The 12,117-nt window shown below is 42.4% G+C and overlaps 1 protein-coding gene across 7 annotated transcripts in view; it reads right to left on the reverse strand.

Moving 5' to 3' along the window:
* The window catches only part of MCM9 (minichromosome maintenance 9 homologous recombination repair factor), a 32,733-nt gene extending 20,616 nt beyond the window's left edge, over positions 1 to 12,117 (reverse strand). For 2 of the 7 annotated variants that reach the window (XM_081856467.1, XM_081856473.1), the window contains exons 1-5: positions 9,673 to 10,218; positions 7,103 to 7,419; positions 3,510 to 3,826; positions 2,101 to 2,182; positions 836 to 1,036 (exon numbers count right to left, since the gene is read on the reverse strand). In XM_081856467.1, coding sequence (XP_081712593.1) covers positions 836 to 1,036; positions 2,101 to 2,182; positions 3,510 to 3,826; positions 7,103 to 7,412 — 910 coding nt within the window. In that variant the 5' untranslated portion in view covers positions 7,413 to 7,419; positions 9,673 to 10,218. The other 5 variants (XM_081856472.1, XM_081856468.1, XM_081856469.1 and 2 more) reach the window with 5 other exon arrangements.

A 12,117-nucleotide genomic window follows, 5' to 3' on the forward strand; every position in this document is an offset into this window, starting at 1 on the left:
GCTCCATCATTTACAATGAAAGTTACTAGGAAATTCAGTTAGGCACCATTTATTGCACACTAAGCAGAAAACTCTATAACTTTTTTGACAGTACAACGTACAGTATTGCTCAACACATCATCTAACAAGACAACAGACCATTACCGGTACATTCTGATGCCATTTTAAGCTATTTATATAAAAAGTGCATACAGTGGTACCTCGGTTTATGAACAGCCCTGTTAACGAGCTATTCGGTTTACGAACTCCACAAAACCAGAAGTAGTGTTCCGTTTTGCGAACTTTACCTTGGTTTGCAAACAGAAGCAGAATGGTGGAAGGGCATTGGCAGCGGGAGGCCTCATTAGGGAAAGTGCACCTCAGTTTAAGAACAGATTTGGTTTAAGAACGGACTTCAGGAATGGATTAAGTTTGTAAACCAAGGTACCACTGTACAACTAAGTTCATAATAGAACCTGCAATAAATTTGCTATGAATTTGTTATCTGGGAGAAAGCTTTGAACTATGTGTTTTAGTGCTTTTAATGCTCAGAAACAATAAAATTCCTGATGCCAAAGTATCTTGATGAGGAAAAATGCTGTGAGAATGAAACAAACAGGAATCAAATGTGCATTTATTGAGTAAACAACTGACAGTGCAGGTGGGTTTTGCATATTTAGGTATGGCCCAACTGATAGAAAAGTCCAACTGCCCTCCATAAAAGCAGGCATCTTAGAAATCACACCTAACAAAACAGGCCTAATTGTGAATATGTCCCCACCCCACCCCGCTAAAAAAAAAAAGGTGTGTTAGCATTTATTCATTCCACTAATCTATTATATTCTCTTTTACAAACCTGCTAAGGGATCACCCCTATGTTTTTCCCAAAAATCTTCAAATTCCTTGCGGACCTCCTCATCAATTATAACGCCTAACATCTGCTCGTTGTTTACTTGAATGTAATTGGCCTTTAAGACAATCTCTACATCACAACGTGCATCCTGGTGAAAGGGTTTCCACCTCTGCATTACTACTCCATAAACTGTTATGTCATCACCTGAGGACAGAAACAAGAATGGTCAAAACAATATTGCACATATTGCATTCTGAACACACAAAGCTTCCTTTGGTTGACTCAGACTATTGGTCCATCTAGCTCAGCATCATCTACTCTGACTGGAAATGGCTTTCTAAGGATTTGTGCAGGAGCCTTTCCCAACCCTTAAAAAGGGAAAGTCAGGAATAAAACTTAGTATTTGCATACAGAGCACATCCTTTGCCTCTCTCCCAGTTAACTTTGGTTAATACCAGCAGACATCTGTTTAACAGCTAAATACTTTAGATGCTAGCACTCTGATGGATTGGAATCATAGAATCATAGAGCTGGAAGGGACCACAAGGATAATGTATTCCAACCCCCTGCAGTGCAGGAATCTGTTGCCCAACATGGGGCTCAAACCCCACAACTCTGGGATTAAAAGTCTCATGCTCTACTGACTGAGCTTTCCCCTAATGTCAATGACATTATCTTCTACGTAGCAACTTTTTAAAACCTTTATTTGTAAAGTTATAGAGGCAATGCAGCTCAAAGAAAAATAAACAAACAAGACAATACCGGCTAAAAACAAAGTTTAATGCTAACAACCACTAATCAACCAAATTATAAGCAAGGAACAACCAAGTGGCAAACATTATGATTTTTAAATTGTGCATATAAAGAATAATATATTTGTAAACAGATCAAATTTACGTTTAGGGTTTAAAAAACCTTGACCTCACCCTTCATCTAGCAATTAGTACTGCAGCATGGTAAAAGAAATGTGAATTGCATTACCATTAGATTAAATAAAGGTATGGAATAAATTTCTAATGAAAAATGCATTAAAAAAACCATTAAAAAGATCAGTGGGCTAAAAAGAAAAAAAGGTACCCCTTGAAAAGGAGTTTCATCTGACAAGCTACAATTGTCCTAAAGTATCAATATTTCATATTGTATGACCACAATGACAGCAAAACAACACGGCATATAACAGTTTCCTACTAGACAGTAACAACTCTGCTTTCACCTTTTTAAACATGGATAGTCCTAAAGAAGATGTTTTCAAAAGGCACGGAACTCACCAGATTTGCAGCTGTCAACTAAGTCATCTTCAAGGACAACTATCATAGAACGAGGAATACTTCCAACAGAGAGCCTTTGAACCTAGATTGCAAGAAGTGTATGTATTTTATTTCAAGATAAACAATGTTCAAAATAATCCTGATCTAGAATCCAACAAATATTTCAACAGAAATTACACTTGCGTACTTATGTTGATCATTTGTGGCCTCATCCCTGGGAAATAATTCTTTAGCTACCCAGTGAAGTCCAGGCAATCTGCTTTCATTTGGTCTATATTTCAATCAGGTTATGAATACTATGGTGACCCCTTTCCAAATAATTTGCAGCCTGACCCTATGCAAATTGAGTCATAATTTAATCCATGATGTTCAGTGGGGCTTATTCCCAAATCATTCTGCATAGGATTGTGGCCTTGAAATACTTTTACAGCATGGGGACACTTGACATGTCAAACCAATAAATACAAGGCAATGTGGTGATGAGGTACCAGCTGGGTTGTTACAATTATTTGGGGGTGGGGAGGAAATTAGGAAGGAGCTCAATTGCCACCTTGCTCTTGTACATCAATTTCATGCATTTCTTGGGATTTCCATATGCTGCATACAAAGTTTCCAAAACACCAAACTTTTCCTGAATGAAAACAAAAGCACTTTCTCTTAAAGAGTGCATTTGAATGGGCATGCTGCTCAGGTGAAATGGAGTGGGAAGTTAGCCATCAGTGACAATGAAACTAGCCTTTGGTCTTAAACCATTTTAGGTGCTGATCATTTTAATTCACATCTCTCAACGTCTGCTGGAAAAATATCAAGAGAAAAAATATAACTAAACAGCAATGTGGAATGGTACTGTTACCTGATGGTTTATTTAAGCACACCTAATGTGATTTTCCAGGACTATTGTCTGCTTAAAAATTAAGATGTTCCTTATAAGAAGATGCAAAAATGTGATTTTGCTGCAACACAGGGATTCAATCTATATGTATGCCAGTAACTGTATTGTGTTTGTCCTCTAGGGAAAATTCAGTACAATCTCAACACAGTATATTTGAAGTTTGCCATAATTATTAATAAGATACAGGTAGAATGTAGGCAGAATGGTAAAACAATGCATAATAATTTCTACGCTTGCATTCATGTTACTATAACAGCTACTTCAGTCATCAGGGCATATCATCTGTTTAAGCATTTTGCCAATTTGTGTTAACCCTATTGTGAGATCCTAATTTTGCAGAGATGAATGGTGGGAACTAATGTGCCATGGCTGGGACACAGAATCACGGCAGAAGGTATACCCAATATTAAAAGGGATGGAGGAGACATATCACTGAAGCTAACATCTATCCACTGATTTCCATAGCAAAATTAGGACCCCAGAAAAGTCATGGTATTAGTTTAAATATATTTGATACCTGCTCCTGAATCTTGATTTCTTGGTAGTCTCTGCAGCTGTTGGGAGCACAGGATGTTCCAGAGAGGCAAGTAAACTTAGATGAGTTGCAGCCTTCTTCATTAGGACAGGCTGGCGGACGGCAGAAGGCATAGTATTGTTCAAAGTCAGCCTTGACCACAAACACATGCTTGCACTTGTTGCACATGTAATCCCGTTCAAACTCCAGGACTTTCACAAGGCTAGTACGAATAACAGTGCCAGTGACTGAGAGGAAGTGTCCCACATCTCTGGTCTTTGGGATGTGTTCTCTGGTTAGCTCTGGGCAAACCGGCAAACCTGGTAAATCAGCACATAGAAAATATTACCCCACAAATGTTAATTAAAGCTATGTTTTCTTATGTCACTGATAAATCCCATCAAGGCTGCATTTTCAATTACCCAGCAGCACAAGTTTGCAAGGCATTCTCAGATACACCTTGATGTAGAGCTGCCACCAAAGTATTTCATTAACTTGATCTACTACTAACAGCTTGGATGGGGAACTGGTGGCATGCCAACTCTCAACAGTCCCAGTGAACATGGCCAATGGTCAGGGATTATGGGAGCTGTAGTTCAGCCATTTTTAGGGCATACTATGTTGGCTACCCTTGGCCCCTAGCAGAAAGGTAAAGGTAAAGGACCCCTGACAGTTAAGTCCAGTCGCAAATGACACTGGGGTTGCAGCGCTCATCTCGTTTACTGGCTGAGGGAGCCGACGTTTGTCCGCAGACAGTATTTCCAGGTCATGTGGCCAGCATGACTAAGCCGCTTCTGGCGAAACCAGAGCAGTGCATGGAAACGTCTTTTACCTTCCCGCCAGAGCGGTACCTATTTATCTACTTGCACTTTGATGTGCTTTCGAACTTATCTATCATTAATCTACCATGTGCAATTCTCAATTACCGTATTTTTTGCTCTATAAGACTCACTTTTTCCCTCCTAAAAAGTAAGGGGAAATTTGTGTGCGTCTTATGGAGCGAATGCAGGCTGCGCAGCTATAACAGAAGTCAGAACAGCAAGAGGGATTGCTGCTTTCACTGCGCAGCGATCCCTCTTGCTGTTCTGGCTTCTGAGATGCAGAATTATTTTTTTCTTGTTTTCCTCCTCCAAAAACTAGGTGCATATTGTGGTCTGGTGCGTCTTATAGAGTGGAAAAATACGGTAATTACATTGTGGAGTGTTTTCCACTTGAATGACTTTGAACAAAACTTCTAAAGCAAATGCAGATACAACTGGCTAGAGCAGATAAAACATAAGTACATATAGGTAATATGCTTAAAACACATAACTAATACTCAGAGGTTTTAAAGCATATATGAATGTCAAGCTAATGATATGCTGGCCACCCACTGTCAGTTAAATTCAGCTCCGTTGCTCCGAGCTCATCTTGGCTTGAGCCCAGCAGAGTATACCCAGAGTCCGCAATGAAAGGATGAAGCAGGTATGGTGCTACATTGCTAAGCTTTATTTCTAAGCTATGCAGAGAGCGTACAAATATACATCTTGTCTCTGTGAGAAGCAGAACAAAGGAAACAGGAAACCAGTAAACATCACATCCCGTCTCCCTTTCCCGTGGGAATCCAACAGTATCTGCACTGTGAAATGAAAACATAGTCTTGTGACTACCAGCTGCTGCTCAGTGAGAGAAACAGAAACTAACACCCACAACCCCCAGAATTCTTGGGTGATGTCTCACCAAAGCCCCAATAGTTATTTTGGATTCATATAGGCAATAAAAAATATTCAGGTTGCATTTTTACAGCTTTTATTCATGGGGTGAGATTACCCTTTGCAGACTGCCAAGAATCCCCTCCTTTCCATGCAGCAGTGGTTTCAAGCTCCTTACAGGCAAGTGGTGCAGGCCCTGGGCCCTGGAAAGATCTGTGGTGGGATTCTTACTGGATGAGAACCCTAGGCTCTTCAATGCCACCCTGTTTTGTTGACACAGCCTTTTCACATTTTAGTATCTACATGAAACCACTGAGTGAGGTCATCCAAAATTGTGGAGTAAGTTTTCAGCAATATGCGGATGACACACAGCCTTACTTCTCCTTTACATCTGCAGGTGGAGCAGTGGATGTGACAGACCATTGTCTTGCCTTGCTAGTGGACTGAATGAGAGCCAATAGACTGAAATTCACTCCAGATAAGACAGACACACTGTTAGTGGTCAGTTCCCTGTATCAACTTTGTCGCCCTCCTATGCACACATTCCAGCTTGTCAATATTGATTCTCACTGTGTATTTTTATGTTATAAACCACCCTGTGAGCCTCTGATGAAGCAGGTATACAAACTTAATAAATAATAAAATAATTATTTTATTTCTCCATGTTCTTGTGGCCTTGGAAACTATTTATGTTTTACCGGAATTCTACATAGGGAGATAGCTAGCAGGAAACTCCCATGTCAACCTATAATGTTCTCAAAGGCTTGGCAAGCATTCTGTGATCACTGTGAGACCATATTCTGCTTTATCTCTATAAGACAGATCACCCCTGCCCCAACTGCATCCCCGCCCCCCATTTGTATGCATTTCACTAAGTCCTTTGCAATAAATGCTAAATCTGCAGGTTCACAGAATTGCCGACTACACAGATTCATATTAACTGATACATCCATAGGTTATAGTTATAAAGATATGCAAGGCCTTATGGAGGTAAAATTGATGGCATCACACTATCTCCTCCTGATAACAATACTCTCCCTCAGTGTGACACTACAGGTGCATACAGGGAGGAAGCCTTTGAGGGGAGTGATTAACATAAAAATAGATCACGAAACACACTGTACTTTTAAAAACAAAAACACCCCATCGTTCAGTCAGAACACAAAATAAGTCCTGGAGAGAGTGAGTGTGTGTGTGTTATTGTAACCTTGGAGATATTATACTCTCTACATAAATTAAGAAGAGCTTCATGTTTTCCCACCATTTTGTCTGCAGCATCCTTTTTTTCTATTAATAGGCCTAAACTCGACGACCTTCTTAAAGCACAGCTTATGCACCTCAAGCCAGAGAGAGCTACAGCACTTCAGTAAGCTACTGCACATCTTTTTGGCATGGTTCTCAGGCAAAGCATCCGACAAGCAGACAACTGAGATCCAAAAGTAAAGCATTTGAAGAATAATAGGAGCCACCTTGTTTTGCCCTTTATAAGATAAGAGATAGGGAGGCCAGCAAGCAAAGGGATGCAATCATCAAGCGGGGACGGAGATCATTGGTCAGAGAATAAATATTATAATGGAAAAAAGAAACCATAATTAATAACAGCAGTAAAATCTAGGAGCTGGTGGACTGAGTAAGAACCATTTCAGAGGGAGGGAAAGGTGGAGACCTGCCAAAGTGTGTGGCAATCCTGCATGCCAGTTTGAACTGTCTGGAGATAGGCAGGGAGAAAAGAAAAATGTGAACAAAACAGCAGACTCCAACCTCCCCTTTTTACATTCTATAATCATTAAGATTCTTTTTAATAAATGAATAAATAAATAGATTACACTAATGCTTGGAGAGCTTCTCTTCAATGCAATTCAATACAATACATGTTTGCAATCTGATGAAATTCATGTGTCTTACCTGATATTCTGGCATGAAGGTTCTGTTTAACAACAAAGTCATCCGTTTGAGGAAAGGATTGAGAAAGGGTCATGGCTGCCCTGCGCAACGCATTGTCAAAAACAGGGAGCACTTCATTGGGGAAAGCATTAAAATATTCACCAACTTCCATGTTGGTCTCAAATAGCGTCATAGCATCAACAATAACTGGGTAATGTGTATCATCATCTTTTTCTCTTAAAATCAGCAAGAGGTCATTTTTGTGGTGTTCCAGAACATACGACTCAAACACTTGTCCAATTAGGTTTATCTGTTCAGTACTTAGAAGCATAGTGAACCTATAATTAGAAGATGAAAAAAATTACATTAAGCCAGTGAAAATGCACATCTTTAAATTATTTGTGGACAACCTTTCTTTTTCTTTTGGGTTCCATTGTGAGGTATGGCTATAAATTGAATAAATGAATAAAATAATTTTAAAAACACATTCTGGACTTGTTTCTACAATTGACTTTGAACTTTTATGATGTTTTCTGCCTACCGTAGTTTCTGGTGGAAATTCTCTCCCACATCTCCTGTACTTCTACAAATTTCAGTAACAATGTTTATTTTTACATGGTGTGTTCCCCACCAACTTTTATTTATTCATATTCTTATTTAAACAATTTACATACTGCTTAACTACAGTAGTCTCTACATGATGCACAGAAAATTCAATAAAGGTAAACATCAGTTAAAACTATAAAATCAGAGATTAGTTAAAATGCCTGCTGGAATAAATAAGTGTTCCATAGGCGCCAGAGGTTCAACAGGGTTGAATGACCTCAACTGGAAGGGAGTTCCATAAAACTGGGCCAACAATACAAAATGCATAGTTTTGGGCGGATACGAGCCATGCTACTGAACCATGGGGGACCACCAACAGTGTTTCCTCTAATACCTCAGTGATTGGGCAGGTATAGGCCAGAGATCACCAACTGGATGCCTGTGCGAACCATGGGGTCCATGAAAATGTCCCAGAAGCTGAGCTTTCATTTTTTAAAATGTAAGTCTCAGGCCCTCCTAGAAAGAAAATTATGGGGCAAAATGTACAGGTACTAAGGGGCACCCCCAAACTCCAAACTTGTTCTTTCAGAGGAAGTGAAACCCCAACCAGAACTGGAAATTTTCTAGTCTCTCGGACACAGGAACCACAAACCCACAGAGCCTCTGTCTTCCCAGGGTTCAGGTTCACTTTATTGGCCCTCATCTAGTCCACTGTGCCCAGATAACGCTTGACATCACACACAGCTTCTCCTGATTCAGATATTATGGAGCAGTAGAGCTATGTGTCATCTGTGTACTAATGACACTTTGGGACCGAACTTCAAAAAGACCGCACGGGGGACAATAATGAACCCATTATACCTATCTGGTGGTTAACAAATGATAAACATTATTACTGATATAGCAAATCAGTTCTTATCCCACCATGCCTATTTATTTAAACTGACAAATTTAAAACTGCTCTTTCACGCACAGAGCTCTGAAAAGGCAGGCTTCTAAGTTTTAGTAAGCAGGTTATTGCAACATGTGAGCTGCCCTGAAAATTAAAGGGTGGTGTTATACTGCAAATCGGCTGAGCAAATAAATCAATCAATGTTTGATTTTAAATTGAATTAATTAAAAATCAGTATTTTTAATACCTCCTAATACTCTGGGTATGTATCTGCTGTAGTTTGGTTCAGTTATCAACCTGAGCAATGCTCATTGGTTAACTTCCATGTATCTAAGACACTGGGGCAGCCAAGGTGGCTCCCTCCAGATGTTAGGATCCAGCTCAACTCAGCCCCAGCTTGCAAGGGTCAGGTATGATGCAGTCCTACATTGACCAGAGGGTGGCACCTTGCCTACTCCTGTTCTGAAGACGGGTACAGGAGCTCACAGAAGAACTTTTGCCTTTTGACCAGGAAGCCTTGAAAACTCTTTTTGGTCCTTCAGGACTTAAGAGGAAGGAAGACACCAGGACTCCTGCACCAGTAATCACTGCGGAGAAGAGATAAACTGGGGAGCTGCAAGATTTTGAGGGGTAGAGTGGAGGCAAAATCCCTTCTCCTCCACCGCCACGTCGCCCTTGACTTCGGGCCTCCTTATTCATTTTTTATCACAGGTGTTCTTGCAGCTCACCCAGCAAAGCGGTCCCCACAAAAACCTAACACTCTGCTGACTATGTCCCCAGAGCGGAGGGAAAGGCACTTTTGCGCATGTTCTCCTCTCCACACGCTCAGTCGTACTGAGCTCTGCTCGAAAAAATCGCGCGCCTCAGGCTAAACCCTCTCAGGCAAGCGCTGTGTGGGGACGGGGGAGGGAGGGGAGCACCGAGCCGGCGGCAGCCCCCGAAGGAAGCGGCATTTCCCGCCTCCGAAGCGCAGCGCTCGTGGGAAGCAAAGCCCCGCCCCGCCCCGCCGCCGCCGCGCTCAGGGCGCCGGGAGCCCCCGGGGGTTGATGGTTTTGTGACTTGTTGCAAAGAGCAGAAGCCGTAAAGGGGCGGCGGGAGAAGCCGGCTGCAAAGTAAAGCGAGGCTGAAATGGAAGAGCCGCCTGTGTACAAACCAATTCCGCCGCTGTGGGAGACGCACCTCTTCAGGCGGAGTGGCGTCTTCGCCAGGAAGCGTGTGGAGGAGGAAGTAACCCCGCAGGAGCGCGTTATTGGGGGGAAAGAGAAAGAAAGAGCTCCCCCGCCTTTCCTCCGGGGGGTCCGTCAGGACTTACCCAGGCGGGGCGGCCGGCCCCTCCTCGCAGTCTTCGCTGCCGCCGGCGGTAGTAGCTGCGGTGGGTGGGACGAGCGTTGTGCAGTTGGCGGGAGCGACGAGGCGCCTCTCGGTCTCCGCCTTCTCTCGCAAGTTCGCTCCGGCCCGTTCAGCTGAGCTGGCTGCTGGTTATTAGGAGGAGCTTGGGAGAGTGGATGCGAGAGGAGGGAGAGTGATGCCTCTCTTCTCAGAAATAAACCCAAGGAATCAGTTAGCAGCGGTGGGGAGAAAGTGAGCTGTTACTCCCCTCTCCTCCCGCCCCTAACTAGAGGTCAGGCCAGGGGTGCAAAGATTAACAGCGCGCGAGCACAGACGTGCAATGGGGGCTTATGTCCCGGTAACTTGCCCTTTACATTTACAGATAGGTAGCCGTGTTGGTCTGCCATAGTCAAAACAAAATAAATTCCTTCCAGTAGCACCTTAAAGACCAACTAAGTCAGTTCTTGGTATGAGCTTTCGTGTGCATGCACACTTCTTCAGATACTTCAGATACAGAAGTGGTATCTGAAGAAGTGTGCATGCACACGAAAGCTCATACCAAGAACTGACTTAGTTGGTCTTTAAGGTGCTACTGGAAGGAATTTGTTTTGTTTTGCCCTTTACATGTGAGCCTCGCTTGGGCATCGGATTGCTTCCTAGCCTAAGACTCTTAACAGGATTACCTGGAAGGTATTGCCCATTGAACTTCGTACGACTTGTGAATAAACATAATGGTAGGTTTATTAATTAAGCACCTAAGTGGCAGGCATTGTCGGGAACAACGTATATGCAAAATATCGAGAGTTGTGGGGGTTAGCCTGCACGGTGCCCAAGTCCCTTCTGAATTCTGGGGTTCTGGATCCAACGAGGGTTAAAGCTGGGTAGGATTCCATAGTTCAAGCAGCCAGGCCAGCTTCTTTGTGTGTTAATACGCCTAAGCATGGTTATTAGTATAACAGAAGTGTTTTTGTGCCAGAGGGCAAATTGGTGGGTCTGCTTCCTCACCTGGTTTATAGTGAGGACAATGGTGTGTGAGAAAGCTGAGAGCAAGGAGCAGGCAGAAGCCAGTGAGTGAGAGCCATGCCTGATTTCTGCTGGAATCCAAGGCTGTGACTATGGGAGAAGCAAGGCCTTCTAGTGTGTTAATGCTGTGAACCCCTCCATTGTAGGCTCAGGTTGTATAGATGTGTAAATAAACCATGTTTCATAAAGACAACACAGTCTCTGCTGTCTCTCATTTCAAGGAAACTGAGCCCTGGTTAAGCTCCTGGAACCCCTGGAATGTCACACTGCTTGGAGATTAGGGTGGTGTGCAACAATATAGAAAGGTAGAATGCATTCAGTTTCCATACAATAGGAAAATCTACTTTATAAAAACCCTGAACTCATGGGGACAAGGACTAAACTGTGATCTTCCAGACCTTGCTAGACTACAAATCCCATACTCACTGGTGGTTTGCCATGCTGACTGGAGCAGATGAAAGTTAGAATCCAACATCTGGAGAGCTACAAGTTACTCAATCCCACCACAGGCATTTTCAGTCTCTGCCTCTGTGTCTGATATGGGGATGATAATACTTGCCTACCTCATCAAACTGCTGGAAGGATTACTGAAATACTGTATAGGAAGTCCTTTGAACACTTTAAAAAAAAGCCTTAAGTTTGAGTATGTACTTTCCTACAGTCCTCCATCCAGAAACAACTGGGTACAATGACTGCTGTGGCACTTTTTTTAAGCTGCATTGTCAGTTGTTACGATACGATAATCTTTGTCACTGTCCCATACAGAACAACGAAATTGAAAAATCTACATAAGACATTCAAAAACCAACAAGCCTGCTATCCCAGCCATCCCAACCTGGTTAGCCCCCTAAAAACACTGATACCCCATTTTTAAATACAATATACTCCCATAGACTCCTTACACTGTGTTTAAAACCAAAACTGCATTTGGATAGAAACTGTTTCTCAGGTGGCTAGTCCTAGTCTTATGTTGCCTATGTTTATGTGGAATTTCCGGGGTGGGGCGGCACGTTTCTCTTTCCCCCCCATGAACCCTCATGTCTGAAGTCTTTAAAGCAGAGGTGGCTAAACTGTGGCCCTCCGGCTGCCACTGAACTACAGCTACCAGTCCCAGCCAGCATAGCTGGGATTAATGGGAATTGTGGTATAACTACATCAAAAGCTCTGCAAGTTAGCCACCTGTTTTAAATTGTAGAAAATGCCTTTTAAAAAATTAAGTATGACTTTATGCAGTGCTCCTTTCTGC

This window comes from Podarcis erhardii (genome assembly GCF_964252035.2).
Source record: "Podarcis erhardii genome assembly, chromosome: 3".
NCBI lineage: Eukaryota > Metazoa > Chordata > Lepidosauria > Squamata > Lacertidae > Podarcis > Podarcis erhardii.